The 19,597-nt window shown below is 43.9% G+C and overlaps 1 protein-coding gene across 2 annotated transcripts in view; it reads left to right on the forward strand.

The window, feature by feature from the left end:
• FBXL7 (F-box and leucine rich repeat protein 7) overlaps positions 1-19,597 on the forward strand; it is a 395,240-nt gene that overhangs the window by 93,771 nt on the left and 281,872 nt on the right. For both annotated transcript variants that reach the window (XM_086676335.1, XM_025924703.2), the window contains exon 2: positions 10,737-10,826. In XM_086676335.1, coding sequence (XP_086532461.1) covers positions 10,737-10,826 — 90 coding nt within the window. The remainder of the gene's footprint in view (positions 1-10,736; positions 10,827-19,597) is intronic.

Genomic DNA, 19,597 nt, shown 5'->3' on the forward strand with positions numbered 1-19,597 from the left:
CTCTCCCTCCACACACACACACCCCCCCTCTGCTTCCGGTCCTTCCTGGAGCATCAGAATGGGACCTTATTTGGAAATCGGGTCAGTGCAGATGTAAGCAGTTAAGATGAGGGCACACTGGGGTGGGCTGGAGCCTTGTAGCTGGTGCCTTGGTGACAAGGGGCCCGGAGACACATGGAGGGAAGATGGCCACAGGATGACTGAGGCAGAGATTGGAGTTTTGTCCCGCAAGCTGAGGAGCGTCAAGGATTGCTAGCGACCAGCGGAAGCTAGGAGAGAGGCATGGGGCAGGGTCTTCCTCTTGGAGAATTGACTGAAAACCTCGGTTTCAGACCTTCAGCCTCCAAGACTGTGAGGCAGGAAATTTCTGTTACTTTCGGCCACGTGGTCAGCGGCAATTTGTTAACAGCGGCCACAGGAAGCTAGTACAGCTTACTGTGTTCTGTGTCGTCACTGGGAATCCGCGTGAGTTTTCTGAGTTCTGTTTTGCACACTCAACACATCGCCATTGTGTAAAGACTCTTCTGGGCCAACATAGATTTGAGTGGCGTCTGTAAGGAAGGGACAGTGCTTACTAGGAAACATTACAGAAATGTTTCTACGGGGCCATTCCATTAGAAATAAATTTCCAGGGGCGCCTGGGTGGCTCAGTCGGTTAAGCATCCGACTTCGACTCAGGTCATGATCTCACGGTCTGTGAGTTCGAGCCCTGCGTCGGGCTCTGTGCTGACAGCTCAGAGCCTGGAGCCTGTTTCAGATTCTGTGTCTCCCTCTCTCTCTGGCCCTCCCCTGTTCATGCTCTGTCTCTCTGTCTCAAAAATAAGTAAATGGTTAAAAAAAATTTAAAAAAAAAAATTAAAAAAAAAATTAAAAAAAAAAAAAAAAAGAAAGAAATTTCCAGAGGTGCCTGGGGGGCTCAGTCGGTTAAGCATCCGACTTTTGATCTCGTCTCAGCTCATGATCTCACGGTGGTGAGATCCAGCCCTGAGTTGGGCTCTGCCCTGGAGCCTGCTTAAGATTCTCCCTCCCTCTCTCTCTGTCTCTCCCTCCCTCGCTCTCTGCCCCTCCCCCACTGGTGCGCACACTCGTGCTCTCTCCCAAAAAAGGAAAAAGAGGGGCTCCTGGGTGGCTTGGTCGGTTAAGCGCCCGACTTCGGCTCAGGTCATGATCTCACAGTCCGTGGGTTCGAGCCCCGCGTCGGGCTGTGTGCTGACAGCTCAGAGCCTGGAGCCTGTTTCCGATTCTGTGTCTCCCTCTCTCTCTGCCCCTCCCCTGTTCATGCTCTGTCTCTCTCTGTCTCAAAAATAAATAAACGTTAAAAAAATTTTTTAAAAAACAAAAAAAGGAAAAAGAAAGAAATTTCCAGCGTATTCACTTAGGACCTTCCTCTTATGCCAACTCATTTAACACGTGTACTGAGTGCCCATAATATGCCAAGCACAGGCTTGCTTTGGAGGCTAAGGGATCTACCCACATGGAGCTGAGGATACCGTAGAGAAGACAAATAGGATTGATTTCAATTAATCTACATATTTATTTTATTTTGAATTTTTGAATTTTTTCTTTTTTTTTTTTTTAATTTTTGAGAGAGAGAGAGCATGAACAAGGGAGGGATAGAGAGAGAGAGGGAGACACAGAATCTCAAGCAGGCTCCAGGCTCTGTGGCAGGGCTCGAACTCACCAACTGCGAGATCATGACCTGAGCCGGAGCTGGATGCTCAACCGACTGAGCCGCCCAGGCTCCCGACTCTACATATTTTTAATGTCATTATGTATATGGAAAAAGCAGTCACGCTGAACAGCAGCGAAACTCCGCGAATCAAATAGTATTTGGGGATGTCACTCAATGATCTGATTCAGAAACTTAATATACTGTGTTTATGTTCAGTTCTATTCATGTGCCTGTGGTTTCTCTCCCCAACCCAATACAAAACTGTCCTGCGTTTTCCACAGTCAATCAGAGTCCTTTGCGTGCAGTAGCTTTCACATGTTGCGGAGTTAAACTGAGTTATTGATTGAGGGTATCGATAGGCAAGATGGTTAATAACAGCTAGCAGGTATTAAGTACCTTTTCTACGTACATGCCATAATAAGCAATGGCCCTTTGTCATTTGATTCTCACAGATGCTCCCTGTGAGTTTCTATTTCCCAACGTCCCACTTTAAAGATGGGGTAACTGTGGTGCTCAGACGTCAGGAAAGCTGCCTGAAGCTCCACCGTTCAGCTGGCAGTGAAGCCAAGATTTGGGTTTATTCCAGCAGCCTGCCGCCAGGCTCCGCGCCCTCCGGCACCACGCGCTGTGCTTTGGGCCCACACGTGGCTGTCTGCCACCTCCTGTGGATTGGAGAGGACTGTGTCACAGTCATGCCCTTTTCTCTTTCTTCATCACAGCCTTCCGCAGGCGTGCGGAAATGGTGGGTTTTAATTGAGATTTTTCTCCGAGTGTGGCTTCTTTCTTCCCCCAAGAAAAAGAACGACAGGGTGTGCAGCGAACGATTGCTGATCAACTTATATTTCTATCTAATTCTGCCTCTTTTTAGCCCTTGGCGTCCAAGCTAACACCACTTCAGTGATCGGTCTCCTCCAGGGTCATGTGTGGGTAAGCCCTGGGCTTGCATTTCACGTCGTGGTTTCGCTCCTGTGACTTGGGAGTGGGACCCCTCCACCCCTTCCTGCCCTGAATTACTTGAGGCAGAAGCTCTTGCCTTTCCTAGAGAGAGAGTGTAGGCAGTCTCCATCTGGGGAGAAGGGGGCGGCCCCCAAGCGTGCAGTCTGAGCCTCGCAGGCCTTCCAAGGGCAGAGCTTCTGCCGCAGGTGTGTGTCTGGATCCCCAAGCCCTTTCTGTGCCTCTCTGTGTCTGCTCTCTCAGCATCTGTGCCGCGCGCTGGTTTTCTGTTCTCGATTCATCGCTACTGGCGGCGGCAGCCATCCAGCCCTGCCTGGAGGTAACATAACACACCCCGTATCCCCGCATGACGTTCCGTTCCTGGGGGTGCGGCAGGCCTGTCGGGGAGCTGCTGACTCAGCAGCGGGGTTGTCCCGTGTTTCTCTCCTGGAAGAACTCTGTGTACTTTGTTCGCCTGCTGCAGCCACAGCTCTCAGGATCTGATTTCGGCAGGAAACAACGTGCACCAGAAGTTTGAGAGTCAAAAGCCACAAGCGGTGGAAGCCAGCACCCTGTCATTGCAGCATTACCCGCAGTAGCCCAAGGAAGAGTAGGTAGACAAAAGCCCATCCTCAAGAGAGAAATAGATAAATAGGTAGATACGTGCAATGAAATATTATTCAGCCGTAAAAAGGAATGTCGTGCCGACTCATGCTAAAACCCGGATGAACCTTGCAAAAGTGAAGTAAGCCAGACACAAAAGGACAAATATTATATTATTCCCCTTAGAGAATGTATCTAGAATAGGCTACCTCACAGGGAGAGAAAGCAGATCAGAGGTTACCGGCAGCTGGGGGCGGGTGGAGTGGGGACTTCCTACTTCCTGGATGCAGGATTTCTGTGTCAGGTGATGCACAGTTTTGGAAATAGTAGGTGATGGTTGTACAACATCGTGAAGGTAAATAATGCCGCTACATCGTACACTTAAAAATAGTTACATTTTCTGGCAGATTTTATGTTGTACCTATTTTTCATGGACTTAAAGAATGCCCCCACTCTGAACCAGATCTTGTGTTTGGGTGGACGTTGCCTCTCTTAGCAATTGAGAAAAACGCTGAAAAGCGTCCTTGGCTTCTCTTAGGCTGAATATAAACCTGTAAGAATGACAGCGTCTCAGCAGGAAGGGACCGGCACACCTCCGGGGTGTGAAGCAGGTGTTCACTTAACTGTCTTGTTTTCCAGCCCTGCCCTGGACCGCCAACACGTTATAGATGCCGGCATCCTGCTCAGTGGCCCTGAGATCAGTTGCTAGGTGCTTTGGGAAAGTGGAGGAAGGAAGATACTAGTTAGGACATTAAATGGCTTGAAGTGAAAAGAGAACCGGGACTCACGTTTGCCCTTCTGCTTCCTTTCCTTTCTTCCTCTTACCCTCTTCATCCCCTGTTGCGGTCTTCTCTGGGGGAGAAGCAAATACAGAGGGCACCATCGACTGATTTTTGCTCATAACAAAATAAAGCAGAAAGTTCAGGATCCGATCCCTCCTTTCCCTCTACTTCAAGATTTCTGACTCTGGAGAATTCCTCTGTTAAATCTCTCTCTCCCCTGTGGTCTGAAAGGACTAATACGCTTTCATGATACGAGTTTCTTTTTCAAACCCTGTATGCACCTGGGCTGGGGATTAAGCCGGATCATTCTTTGAGGTAACTAATATTATTATTCTGCATGTATAGACCCTTGAACTGTGGATCAAAGAAGATAAGAAAATATCTCACGGTAACAATCAGGAAAATAACAGTGAGTTCAACATACAAATATGCCCCACCACTCCTGTGATCTAATTCTGAGATATTACAAAGAATTCTCTTTCATTTGGTGTAGACATTTAGTCTTTAAACCATGCTCTCAGGGTGTGCCAACAGCAGCTTGAAAAGAAGGTACCTGAGAGGAACAGGAAATGTAGCGGGCTAAGACCCCCACGTGGGCGCACATGCTGGTTTGTGGATTTCATATCCGAAGTCCATGGCTGAAACCCACAGGAATGAATTCAATGCATATAATCTGGAAGTTATATAAGGAATCAATTTTGCAGGTAATTTCTTGGACTCTTAAGAATGTTCAAAACCGTAGGATCCCTTGGTTCATTTTTTTTTGTCATGTATCGATTGATCTGGTCTCTTCTACCCTTTACCTTCTCGTGTTATCAATAAATGACAGTGGAATGTCTGACTGTCTCGTTTTAAATACCTGCATTTACAAAATCAGCCTGGGCACTGGGAAGGAAAAGAGAGAAGAGACTTAGTTTTGCAGATTTTACGCATGGGAACTTTAAGAGATTTAAAATCGTTCTCTATGAGAGGATCCCCATTTAATGAACATGGTCTTTCTCCTCAAACACTGTGGAAACCTGGCACGCTCTCACAGCATGGCTGAAATAGAGGACCAGCACTTTCTTCTGCTAACATCCCCGGATTAACAGTGTGTCCCAACTGACCGGGGTAATCAATCAGCTGACTAGTTTCACTACACTGTGATTGAGAATTACACGTATGTATGTTAATCTGGTACAAATAACATCGACCAACATCAGCACACTAGTTAGTTTTCACTTGCTTTGGTGTGTATTTGTATCTGATACCTAGTTGTTGGTTCAACTATCCTCATTTTGGGGCCTTTAGCCCAATTGGGAGGACATTTAATAAAGCGTAACATGGTTCTTTACCAAGTCTAACAGGCGTAGTTCTGATATGCTCATAACCCCTAATGAGGGTTTTGGCCATTGATCAAATACACAGACTTTCACGTAGTTACATAAAGCAGTCAGATAGCAGAATTATCGGCTTTGCTCATACCAGAGGGATTTTCGCCAGCTGTATAAAGTATGTATAATTTAATTTACATGCATGTGTAATATTTATTTACTACCATATATCCATGTAATGGTGTAATAATAATTAGTGTTTTAAATTTCATTTCCTGTTTCCTGATACAAATTAGGCTGTAATAAATGGGTCAGTACTAAACAATCACAGGGTGGGCTCTTGACAGCCATGGGCATGATCGAATGCTTTACCAGCCGGATCCTGTTTTTTCCTCCTAGCGACGTCCCCAAACACTGAAGGGTGGATACAGTCCCCCATTTATAGAGGAAACAGGTAGTGTTTTTTTGTTTGCATTTATCCCCACTTTATGGATAAAGACAACGAACGTTAGAGAATTAGAGAGATGTTCTCCTGGACACGTTGCTTGGAACTGGTAGATATGGAATTAAAACTCTTGTGGTCTGACACTGATGGACAGTTTTATGTGTCAACTTGGCCAAGATGTAGACAGCAGTTATTCAACCAAACATTGTCTGAAGGTAAGAGATGTAGGATGATCTTTCTAAGGCCATAGCTTGGCTTGCAAGAACATTGTTATACTTCCAATTCCTGTTTTTGACACATAGGCCCTCGTCCATTCCTTCTTGAGTTCCTCCTGTAACATTTCTGTTACAAGTTTCCCACCCCGAAACATACACCTTTTTCCTGAACTCACTGGGGAGATGGTTATGTTTCCAGAAGCAGGGTAGAAACAAAGAGCATATTAATAGCATCCAAAAATATGAACTTATTCTAAGATTCGTGGAGTATTTCCTAAGTGCTGTTTCTGGGTTATTTTTATTGAATCCTCAGACCAGTAAATTACAAATCCACATATGAGATTTGTCATTTACAGACTATACTCCCTCCGGTCCACATGAAAGCTGCAAAACCATATTTAATACAAGATTATATAAGTTGATGCTCACTATTTGTGAATTCCATAATTTGCAAATTTGTGTATTTGCTGAAATTTATTTGTAACCCCCAAATCAATACATGTTTTTGTGGTCATTTGCGGACATGAACAGAGTGAGGAAAATCTGAGTCTCCCAACGTGCATGTCCCCAGCTGGGGATGAACAAGGTGATGCCTGTCTTCTTGTTTTGGCTCTTCTGCTATGACTAAATGTCCTTTTTGCAGCCTTATTGACCACCACGATTTTCGATTTGTGTGCATTTCTTCGGTGGTTTCACTCTCTAAGGTGGCCTTCAAGCGTCATGCTGAAGAGCTGTGTAACGTTTCTAGGTATGAGAAGGTTGGGAGGTGTCTCACATGTATTATTAGATAAGGTTCACTTAAGCTTGAGGTATAGCTCTGTTGGCCTAAAGTTCAGTGCGAATCAATCAACAGTATAAGGTGTCTTTAAATAGAAACACGCATGAAACAAGGGTATGTGTTGACGGGTGGACAAAAATGTGTCCAGCAGCTGGCAGAAAGCTAACCCTGTCTTTCCCCTAGAAGCAGTGATCCATTCTTGTCATTGCATGGTTTGGGGTGGCTTTATAGAACATAACTACCATGAATAACAAGAATGGAATGCATTTCTCTATGATCTTGCTTTCCTTAATTAGTTAATTTGTTAAATACTCAGTGTTTTACTGTCAAAGGACATAGATTCTCAAAGGGACAAAAAATGGTTCTTGATGGGGGGGAGAACCCCATTTAATGTAAAAAGCAGAGGTATATACGCAGTGCATAACATATATAGTATATTGGTGGTATTACAATATCTTTTGGGGTAATTGGGAGAAATGTCTAACAAGGTTCCTTGGGGGGGAGGGCAGTAATGAAAAAGTGATTGCAAAACATAGCCGCAGGGCACAGTCAATATGTGATGAAGAAAGTATTTACTAGGCTACACAGCGCAGTATACATAGCTGTTATTATTAATATCATTGATAATATTATTTGTTTTCTTAGCCTCTTCCCATTCTTCATAGACCAGCATTTCTTAAATTGGAGTTTGTGGTCCCCTGAGGGGGTCTGCATTCTGTTTTCAGACCTGTCTGAGAATTTCCTCTAGAATTTATTTTGCTTTGGGCTTTCGTTTTGATGACAGGCATGAAAATAATAAATCGTTGTATCCTGGTTCCCCTTTATGGATGAGTCCTGCCACAGGATTTCATTGTCCAAGTTTATGCCTATCTTTTAAGATAGGAGTTCTATTTCAATGCCTAGGGGCCAATAAGGAATAAAAGAGGAGAAGACTTAAAGATCATGAGTAAAACAGACGGAGTGAAGGCCCAGTGACCTGTCTTCCTGCTCTGGGAGGGAGGACTCCCGATTCTGGATGGAGAAAAGTGGTGCTCAGCTGAGCCCTCACACGGGCCAGGGGGAGCACGGACATGCCCTAACCCAGAGAACATTCGCTTTCGCAGCCGGTACTGTGTTAACATTTTGAAAGGCAATTTAATCTCTGCAAAATAACATCATCTGCCACGTGAAATTAATGCCGTTAATTTGAATTTTATGGGCTTTCTTGTTTTCGTGTTCAATGTGTTACTTTGTTTTGGTCTCATTGTTGAATCAGGGTTAAAGCGTATGGAGTTTATTTCTAGCTTTCCATTTGTGCATTGCTAAATACCAATATACTAAAAATAATGTAAGTCTCCATCAGTGGTGGGCAATAATGCTTTTTGCCATATCAAAGGGAGTGTTGGCATTGCTCGGGTTTAAGGAGCACTGTGAGGGACTCCTAGGATCACAGATTATCCAAGCTGCTGGGAATCAGTCCACCCATCTCTCTTACCACATGTGGACACTGAGCCTCCTGGAGGAGAAATGAGTGGCCAAGGCCAAAAACGAGTAGGGGCTGACTGAGGTCTGAGAGCAGGTCGGCAGGCTTCAAACTACACACCCCATCCAACGTGTCAACCCTGTCCAAAGGTGGAGCGTGGCAGATAAATGGCGACCACTGCCAGGCCACAAAATTGGGCTAGACACAAACTCATGGAGAGTTATGCGTCACCTTGGCTAACTCTGAGCGCGTAAGATGGGAAATGGGCCGGGACAACTGGAATGACAGACTTGTTTCAGAGTCAAGAGTCACAGTGAACAACGGGCATTGCTGAAAGGAGACAACAGCCTTTTGACTTCCCTGCTCAGGTGATATCACCCATGAACTTGGCTTGTTCCAGTACTCTCAACATTCACAAGCAAATCCCCGAAGCTCCTAAGTTGAAGTGCCTTTGTACTTTCTACTCTGTTTTTAGATGTGACTGCACTCCACGAAACTAGGGCACGTATCACTGCGCAGGGAACGTGTTTCTCAGTTGCATGTAAGGGTTTTGATCCTAACTTGCTAAGCGAGAAGAGCGCATTTGTGATAGAATTGGATGGTCATTATATTAGTTTTCTATCGCCGTGTGACAAGTCACCACAAACTTCAGAGCAGCGGAACACAGGATACATCTATTATCCGACAGTTCCCTGGGGATGGAATTCTGGGCCAGGATCTGCTGGGAGCTTTGTTCAGGATGTCACAGAGATGTAGTCAAGACATTGGCCAGGGCTGTGGCTCCTCTGAGGCTTGGGGTCTCTTCCATGCTCATGCAGGTGTTGGCCGAATTCGTTTCCCTTGCAGCGGTAGAACTCACAGCTGCTTGCTTCTTTGGGGCCAATGGGCAGGGTCTCTTTCCTCTAGACGCTTGGAAAGAGCTTACCTATTTAGGCCAGGCCCACCCAGGATGATCTCCCTTTTGATCAAAGCCAAGTGATTGGGGAATTTAATTGCATCTTCAGCACTCCCTCATATTTACCTTATTTGTTGCTTAGAGGTTACAGGTTCTACCCACGCTCAAGGGAACTAAGGACATGCCATGAGCACCAGCTAACTTAGCCTGTTGAAGTTGCTACAACAAAATACCATAGGGGCGCCTGGGTGGCTCAGTCTATTAAGCTTCCGACTCTTGATTTTGTCTTGGGTCATGATCTCAAGGCTCATGGGTTGGAGCCCTGAGTCTTGATTTCAGCTCAGGTCATGGTCTCATGCTTGATCAGTTTGAGCCCCGCATCAGACTCCGCACTGACAGTGGGGAGCCTGCTTGGGATTCTCTGCCCCCCTCTCTCTGTCCCTCTCCTGCTTCTGCTGTTTCTCTCTCTCTCAAGATAAATAAATAAATACATAAACAAACAAACAAACTTTATTTTAAAAATACCATAGGCTAGTGGTTTATAACAACAGAACTTTAGTTCTTACAGCCCTGGTGGCTGAAAAGCCCAAGATTGAAGTGATCGAAGTGTCTGGTAAGACCCTTCTCCTGGTTCACAGATGCCTGTCTTTCTCCAGTGTCTTCATAACATGGAAAGACCAAGGGAGATGTCTGGCGTCTCTTTTAGTCTCATTCATGAGGGCTCCACCCTCATGATCTAATACCCTTCGAAAGGTCCCATCTCCTAATACCATCCCATTGGGGGTTAGGTTTTAAGATGAATTGGTGTTGGGGGGTGGGCGGTCGGACACGTTCCGTCTGTAGCAGGTACCACGCGAGTTATCTTAGAATTCTGCTCACTGCCAGTCACTGGCACTTCCTTCATGAGGCCGTGAGTCAGCTTCGTATTTTCAGACTTTTGTGTGACATTTTGAGAATGTTTAGCACTATTAATGTATATGTTTATTTTAAAAGTTAGAAGAATAGGGGCGCCTGGGTGACAGTCGGTTAAGCGTCTGACTTCGGCCCAGGTCATGATCTCACAGTTGGTGAGTTCGAGCCCCGCCTCGGGCTCTGTGCTGACAGCTCAGCGCCTGGAGTCTTCTGCAGATTCTGTGTCTCCCTCTCTCTGCCCCTCCCCCCGCTTGTGCTCTGTCTCTCTTGCTCTCAAAAATAAATAAACATAAAAAGAAAAGATGCCACAACTATTTGGAGCTAGCAGGCTCTTACTGTTTGGGTAATGCCTCATTCTTAGATGTGCTTTTGTCCTTTGCTGGGAAATGTATAGTTTATAGTTGCAAATAAAAAATTAATGCCGTGGATGTGTTTCCCACATGTCCTTACTTATTCACGTGCATGCCAAAATGAAATTACGTTATCGTATGTTTTATAATCTTGTCTGAGTTTACAGTCAAGCCATATTATAATGGGGCTTTAGTTCCACTCTTACATGGGTCAGATATTTAATGCATAAGGCAGGAAACCTAATAAACTCCATACTTGGTATTATGGCTCCTTTCTTGGAAACAAGTGATATGGCTTGGTATGGGACAGAGTAGAAGGCATGGTCCGGTTCTGAAATCACAAAACTCAAAAGCTGCTCATTCCTGTTTTCTCCAGGCAAAGGCAGCTCAAGCATCTCATCCGACGTGAGTTCAAGTACAGATCACACGCCGACCCAAGCCCAGAAGAATGTGGCTACCAGTGAAGGTAGGCATCTGGTCTTCATTATCTCTCTCCCTGTGTTCACAGTGCTGGCTATTTTTGGAAGACAAATAAAATGTGTGAGTCTCAGTTCTGTTCTACCGAGTGGGAGCATATGAGATTCTTAAAAATGAGAAGGCGGAGGGTTTCTCGAGTTTCTTTTTTGCTGCTTTGCTGCTGCTGCCCGATAAAGGGGTTTCCATAGGATTTAAGTGTCTCAATTCTAAGGCAGTGCTGTTATTTTGTGAATATATAATAGGTTCACTTTGGGCGAGCCTCCGTGATGTTATAGATCCTGTTTTTCAGTGTGGAAAACACTAGGATTGTCAAATTCTTGTGCTGTAGTGGAAAGTTCCCGGAAGAGCTTTCAAAATAGGCACACTCGGAATTCAGGATTTTGGCAACGGAAGGTCACGATCATGTGATTTGTAGAATTTGAACTAACCAATATTTGGAAGTAGGAAAAGAGATTTGTTTGATTACGTAAAGAATAAGTGGAAAGTCCTGCCTCTCAGGACAAAGAGTCGTTCCACTGATGGTCTTGATACAGAATTTCACTATATGTACTAACAGATGTTGGAATTAATTGCTTTGCGTAGTCCGGAAGCTTTTGTGTCATTACTTGGGTGTGGAAATGACTGTTCCTGTGGTAGTTAGTTAGTGGCTGGTTGACCCAGTTATGGAATTAGTTGTTTTTATTTTAATGTGAAACACAATTAAGTGAGTTCTTTTTTTTTCTGAAGAAGAGTTCTTTCTAAATTAATTGTTGAACGCAGGTCCAGTGTAAGACATCTGTGAGGTGTCGGCTGATTTTCATTACAGGGTGTGCAGCCTGCTTCCTTGAAGTGTGCAGGGTGTGTGGGAGTACATTTCCAGGCTTTGTTTGGAGGCTTCATTTAAGCTGCTTGCAATATTGGGAAGCGTACCCTTGACCTGATGTTGGTTGCTCCTGTATGACAGCGTGTGCATGAACGACGATGGCTGGTCTCTGCTGTGCGTGTTTCCTCTTTGGGTATTCTTTGACTTGCTGTGTTTCAAATGGCTGACATATAAAGAGATTTTATAACGGGTTATATTCCCTGGTGTTTAAATGCCTCAGCGTTGTTTTACCAACATGGTAAGGCGAACAGAGTGGGGTGTTCTTCTCAGAGCAGCGAAGCACCAGGTAGAAATCCAATTTTAATTTTCTGCCTGTTAATTCAAATACGAGCATTAGGTCATTCTTGAAATTCAATTAAGGTAATGGGCAAGTCAAGTAAATTGATTCTAGACATTTGCTTTTGAGGCCTCCGTTCTTAGGAGCCCGAGTGGAAATCACTTCAACATAACTAACTGATTTACGGTCTTCTGTAATCAAAAATATACGTTTTTGTAAGGTGATCACTTCTTTCCATCGTGATTACAGTTAATTTTGTCGTAGTCGTAGTTTGGCTAATTTGAGTGGCTGTGAAAATAGAAAGTTAAGACTTTACGTTGATAATCCCTGTGTGTTTCTGTCTCCAGATTTAAGTTCTTGTATTACTCTTTGCTCTTTTCAAAAAATGGAAAATACAAAACTGTATGGACATTGGTGAAAGGGTTGGGGGAAGGGACTGTGGGGCTTCATGCATTAAAAATGTCTGCTTTTTATGCTTCAAAAAAACCCCCGACTCCACAGGGATTTAAAATTTTCATTTTATTCTGCCTTTTCCTTAGGAAGATTCTTTTGATGCAGGCCCAGCCAGTGTTTTATATATTTTTGTCACAATGCATTTTCTACCATTCTGAGAGTAAATTCAGGAGAAAAATGGGAAAATTCAATGTTCAGGTGAAATCATTTTTAGCGATGGAGCTAAATTAATACCACTGTTTTTTCCAGCTCTTAAGTGACTGGACCCCATCCCTATGAGAGATGCTGTCCATTTTTTTTTGCATGTCTGCAAAATTAAGTGTTTTTTAGTATTTCTATGTATGAATCCATTTTGCACTGTTTTTTAATCAATGAAACAAAAACGTATTTTATTTATTTATTTTTTTTTAAAATTTTTTTTTTTCAACGTTTATTTATTTTTGGGACAGAGAGAGACAGAGCATGAACGGGGGAGGGGCAGAGAGAGAGGGAGACACAGAATCGGAAACAGGCTCCAGGCTCTGAGCCATCAGCCCAGAGCCCGACGCGGGGCTCGAACTCACGGACCGCGAGATCGTGACCTGGCTGAAGTCGGACGCTTAACCGACTGCGCCACCCAGGCGCCCCCAAAAACGTATTTTAAAATGAATTCGGCATGGGTATGTATCATTTACAATTAAAATGCATCGTAGGGAGGTTTGCTGCAGAACGGTCTCACTATCAGCCTGGTTTTTCAAGATGGGAGCACAACAGTAATGCTAATTTTCTCAAAGCGCGGGTGACAGAATCCTGATCCACCTCTCAGGATTAGGGTGTCACCTTCTGTGACCTCCAGAGTGGATTTCGCCAGTCGTACACATGTTTGCTCCTACTAGAAAGCACCCGGTGACCACGGTGTGCGGTGTGCTGGCAAAGAGACAGAGACTGGACGCCGGTGTCTTCCATGTGCCACAGAGGAGCCAGTTAAAAAATGCTTCTCTGCTTCTCTTCCCACCATTTCGAGAACTGTGTTTAACCTGTCTTGTTAATATTGGGTGAGTGGTGTAACTGGCTTTCCAGAAGCGGTTTGACTATCGTCATTTTCTCCCACGGTTGATCATCTTAAGGTTGTTTTCCCTCTGAATTTCCCGATATCCTCTTCAAGAAACACAGGCAGGATCATCAGTTTCAAGGTCTGAGTGATAGCGATTTATAAAAATGGGGTATGTGGTGACCATATTCAGTTTTACTGCAGCCTTTGAAAGCCGTGGCCACACCGGTAATAGCTGGGTTGGAAGCCTTTTGGAGCAGAGCTGGACCTTTCCCTGTTGGGCTGGATGGGGAAGGTATCACGTCAATTTCCCGGCCAGCGTGGAGCGTGTGCACGCACAGGCGCCTTTGTGCCCAGCCTCCACCAGACGGCGGACTGCAGAGTCATCGTCTCCTACTGGGAAGCGTGTAGGTAACCCATGCGATGCCTGTTGGCACATGAACTGAGGACGTGGGAGCTGAGGAGAGGGAAGGGCACTCACATAACATGCGCTTCCCTGGGGCTGGTGGTAGAGATGGTCACTGACTGTGACAGACACGAGGGACTTACTAGGGAGATGACAGGGTTCTAAAATTGGATCGTGGTGCAAGTTGCACAGCACGGTACATTACTAAAACTCACTGAAGCATACACATGACAGGGGAGTTGGGAGTTGTGGCTTCTGCATGACCTGAAGACTGCCATCTAAATCATCACGAACTATTCTTTGAAAAATGCTGCCTCTCACCTCTGGGAAGAAGTCCGGAACAAGGCTGAGAAGACCCCTTAGGAGCATGGATCTTGGCCATCCAAAGTGCAGGGCTGCTGGCCGAAAGCTTCTCCTGAGATGCTCTGGCCTTGGGGCCAGAACAGCCCTGAAAGCATCATGAGGAGTCCCTGGACGAGTAGTGTTCACAGCCCAGAGCGTGGTGTCTGGTCAGAGTGGACTCCTCAGAGAACATACTCTCCTGGAAAGTTCTGCAAGACATGAGAGATGATAGACCCACAAGTTTCTCAAAACCCCTTTTTTTTTTTTTTAAGCTTTTCCTGAAGAGTCTCTAACTTTAGCTTAGATATATGTTTTGAGCCACCAAGCCTAATGGTTGAGACATCGGTCACATTTACTGACTCTAATCAGTGTAAGGACTTATGTCCTTGCTGTCTATCTGTTGTTCCCACTCATTCACTTTGGGTCATAAGGCTCCTCTCCTATGCATGATGGGCACAGATGGTGATACAATTTGGTTTCAATCCAACAGACAGTGGTATTTTTTACCTAAGTGGTAGCCTTCCATTCCAAAATCTCTTGCGAAAGCTTCGTGCATTTTAATTTTGTGATTCTAAAGCCACACCCCTATTAAGGAATTGGCAGCCTGCAGTGCTTTCTCCTTGATAAATGGTATAGGCCTTCTTTAAAGCCCATTATATTTCATGTGACAGTTTAAGTTCCTGATTTCCTGACACTGTAGGGGGTTTGGGTTCAAGTGTAGAAAGCTGGAAACGTTCCATTTTTCCCAACAAAATCTGCATTCCAGCTTCGTAAGCCACGGCTTAATTCTTTCCAGTTGTGTTGCTATTCTTTCTCTTATACTTTTTTTTCCTCCAGTCTTTCTCATCCACGGGTGTTCTCTTTTGTACTGGAAGCAATGGCCTTTGACTTTCAGCTATGAAAGCCACATCCAGCCCATGGCTGGAAGAGCACACATGGATTGTGAAGAAGCTTCCTAGGAATAGTAAGCTGCGCTGGGGCTTCTTTCTCAGAACAGGGTTATGACTGTGTGGCTTTAGTGGCGGCCTCTCAACAACTCAGACATCTCTTGAGCTGGAGGAAGGTGACACAGTTTAGTTCAAAGGCCAAATGTAATTGGCTGAGGAAGAGCCAGCTTCCTCCAGCTGCTCTCTAAAGATATTCAAGTTCAGATATTGAACTCACTGACAACACAATTTATAGGTGCGATGGCTTATAAATGTCGTTATCAAGCCAGCCAAATATGGAATCATAGGATTTTTAGAGCTACAAAGCTTTGGCAGTTTTCTGATCTAATACACTTGTTTTACAAAGAAATCCCTGCGGCACAGAGAAATAAAGAGATTTGCTCAATATTACACACCTAATAAATTGTGGAGCAGGAGTTTGACCCAGTATGGTTTTGGTGAGAGATGGTCAAATCAGGAAAAAGCCTAACCTTTAAAAAAGTTGCTGCCTTCTTTTTTTTTTTTTTTTTAATTTTATTTTTTTTCAACGTTTTATTTTATTTTATTTTTGGGACAGAGAGAGACAGAGCATGAACGGGGGAGGGGCAGAGAGAGAGGGAGACACAGAATCGGAAACAGGCTCCAGGCTCTGAGCCATCAGCCCAGAGCCTGACGCGGGGCTCGAACTCACAGACCGCGAGATCGTGACCTGGCTGAAGTCGGACGCTTAACCGACTGCGCCACCCAGGCGCCCCAAAAGTTGCTGCCTTCTAAGCGTGAAGCTATTTAATTCTGTTTTGTGCGTCTCTTGTCCTCTACCTATCTCGAGCTGGTGGCAGAGCTGAGGCAGGCTGTTCAAAAGAGTTTGAGAAAGATGGAGTTCACATAGACGGGTACTTCCAGTAGGAGGAGAGGACCTCCTTGAAGGGGTAAAAGGATCTCAAGCTACTTGTGTAGGTTGGCTTCTCACCTGGAGATGGAAACACTACCTTTAAGTTAGTTCCTGGTTATAAAATAGCGTTTCAAAAAACATTTACCTAATATCGTTTTGTGAAGTTGCCCGTTTAATTAACTCCCTGGAGGAAATGAATTTTAAAATGTTTCATTTGAGCTGTGCGTGAAATGAGTCGATATATCGAGGATTTGTGGTGCTCTTCTTTCCACGGTACCTAAACTCACCAGTTTATTTATACAGTCATGGGTTAACATGTTTTCAGTGCCCAAATTAGACCAGTGCTAAGTGGAGGTAGTTTGAAAATGCCCAGGAATCTGGCTTTGTTTTATTCTCTTTGTCTTCCTTATATCATCTTCTTTCTACTTGAGTGTACTTCTCAAACGAAATTCACATGAGTCACTGAGAAAGAGAAAGATGATGCTTTTAATTCAAGGTAGATTCCATTTCCCTAAAAGCCTTTTTGCCCATCCAACAAATTCAGCAAACATTGTTGGGACACATATTACTTCATGATGAACAGCTGCCTTCATGCACATCATTATTCAACTGCTCCATTGTCACATCACTCTTGAGAATGGGATACAAAGGTTTTCATTTGGCAGTTGATGACAGGGGGACTGGGCAGGGGTCAGTGTGGCCCAGAGTCATGGAAATTTAGTAAAAGACGAAGATGGTTATAAGCACTCGGTTCTGAATAAGATTTATTTTTAACGCTTGTTTTATAATTGTCATGTAGAATTACCAAGAATTTCATGCTGATCATTTTTATGAATTTATATCAAAATATACTTTGAAAGTCCTCATGAGACATACCTTTTGAAATGCTAATCCACGATTGTGTCTAGATTGTCAATATTATACATGGAAACCCTTTTGTGGTCTGTGTGTCATCTAGACATTTACTTTAAATTCTTGGTTGTTGAAAGCAAGAGTTAATATTCCAAGCTGTCTTTGTATTAAACTGTTGAAGGGTTAATTTGCAGGTAATCATAACTGTGTCCTTAACACACTGCATCAGACAGACATAGGGTTTGAAAGTGAGATTTAAATAATTCATGACATAGGATCTGTAGTGCATATAATGTAAAAGTACTGACTAGACACGTTGCTTCTTGTTACTTTAAAAGTGAGCCATGTATCCCGCCTGGGTGGCTTGGTCGGTTAAGCGTCCGACTTCAGCTCAGGTCATGATCTCGCAGTCTGTGAGTTCGAGCCCCGCGTCGGGCTCTGTGCTGACAGCTCAGAGCCTGGAGCCTGTTTCAGATTCTGTGTCTCCCTGTCTCTCTGCCCCTCCCCTGTTCATGCTCTGTCTCTCTCTGTCTCAAAAAGAAATAAATGTTAAAAAAATTAAAAAAAAAACTGAGCCATGTAGTCCTTAATTGGAAATATACACAGGTGAAAGATACCAATCTTAGAGCATGTGCCTTGGAAAACTGGAATTATGCCTTGAAGCCGGCATAATCAAATGAAACTCCATCCATGACACAAGAGAAAATAAAGTAAAAACATATAATGCAGGAAGAGGAATAAAGAATAAAGAAGTGGAGAAAGAAAATGGCATAGAAAAAGTCTCTTTCAAAATAGTTCTAAAATGACACGTCTTCAAACTGGGAGGGTGGTTGGGGGACCTTACGGGAGGGAGAGATTCCAAAATGAGAAATGTGGTATTAGTAGCTTTTACTCCATGTATGAAGAAGGTGATGACTCATTATTATGAGGATTTGTTTTGCCTTTAAAAATTAAATTTCAGGGCGCCTGGGTGGCGCAGTCAGCTAAGCGTCCGACTTCAGCCAGGTCACGATCTCGCGGTCCGTGAGTTCGAGCCCCGCGTCGGGCTCTGGGCTGATGGCTCAGAGCCTGGAGCCTGTTTCCGATTCTGTGTCTCCCTCTCTCTCTGCCCCTCCCCCGTTCATGCTCTGTCTCTCTCTGTCCCAAAAATAAATAAACATTGAAAAAAAAAAATTAAAAAAAAAAAAAAATTAAATTTCAAACCTAACTATTTCTGAAAATTTCAGAATCATTTAGGTACACCGGACAGGGCTTTAGCCGTTGAAGTTTAACATGTTTGGGTAATTAAATTAGCAACTCACTGTTTCATGACCAACTTTCCTCCATTGTTTAATAACTACTGCCTACTCGTAAGGTAGGTGACTTTTGAAAAACTGCACCAATTACACTGGGTGATTTGAGCATATTATAGATTCAGTGTGCCCGATTTAATAAAGAAGTCAAATTTGCACTTGAGGATAAGTTTAAGCAGTGGAAAACTCATCAGCTTGGTATCCATCAAATTGTTACGTAAGCCTAAAAATGTACAATGAAATCCTAAATACCATCTCAGACTCAAGAACTGAGTTTAATTTCTTAAGGGAATTATCTTCCAAAATGAATCATCCAGAATGGCAAAAATGTCATTTAATAGTCTCAAAAGGAAATTAGGTTTCTGTGTGTGTGTGTGTGTGTGTGTGTGTGTGTGTGTGTGTGTGTGTTTAAGGACATCTTAAAGTAATACTTAATTGAGACATCCAGAGTCTGCCAGTGCCTTTATGTAGAGTTAGGAGAGGAAACATTAGATCTTTAGCATTCTAATCCCATGTGTAAAATTATTCTGTGTTTTTCTGTCACCTACATTCTGTCATTTGCAAAAAAAACCCAAACCAAACAAAACTCAATACATAATCGATATGTTTCAGTCATAGACATTCTGGTTCATCTGAATACAACTAAGTGTATTTGCAATGACGGCTTGGATCGTATCTAAATTCTCTTATCTGTAATCTCGGTTATTTAGTTCAATGGGAATTTATTAAAGGATGTAATCTAGGTTTAAATACATTTGTTTAGGCACTTAGGGGGAGAATTCAAAATGTGTGTCAGTCACAGGTTGGTGGCACAGAGAATGATCCCTACCCTCGGATGTGTTTGCTTCTCCCTGAAGAATTTTCAAAACTAATTTTGGGTTTCATTTAATGGATTCGGGTGGGGCGTCTACCCTGCAGCTGCTGAATTCCCTTCATTCTCTATTGCCTTAAACAGGCGTCTTCCAAAATATTGCTGTTACGTCTTTGGCTCCTGGAGGAATTTGATTTTATGGCGAGACCCACTGCTGCCAGAACCTAGTGATTACTGGTGGGATAAACCCTGTGCATCAGTTCAATCGTGATTGGTGTAGGTGGCGAAGGATTGTGTCCTGAGAAGTGGCCTGAAACAGTGCTGTAGTTGGGGAGGAAGGGAGACAGGCATGGGTTGGAGTAACTGGGAAAGGTGTCATGGCAGCTGGGATTTGGCTTCTCCTGCGTGGACAAGAAGATAGAAGGGTGGAGAGGAACATATCGCATAGCGTGTAACGCAGTCGGGAGTTGGAAAAAAGCCATCTGGGTTCACGTGGGGAAAAAATGGGGCTTGTTCTAAAGACCCCCCTCCCTGACAACATTGAGTATGTTCCCAAAGTGTTTTGACCATCCAGTCTTTCACTAAAATAGTTATTTACGGGGTGGCTGCACATTCTT

The sequence above is a fragment of the Puma concolor genome, chromosome A1 (genome assembly GCF_028749965.1).
Source record: "Puma concolor isolate L17-30 chromosome A1, mPumCon1.1.hap2, whole genome shotgun sequence".
NCBI classification, from domain to species: domain Eukaryota; kingdom Metazoa; phylum Chordata; class Mammalia; order Carnivora; family Felidae; genus Puma; species Puma concolor.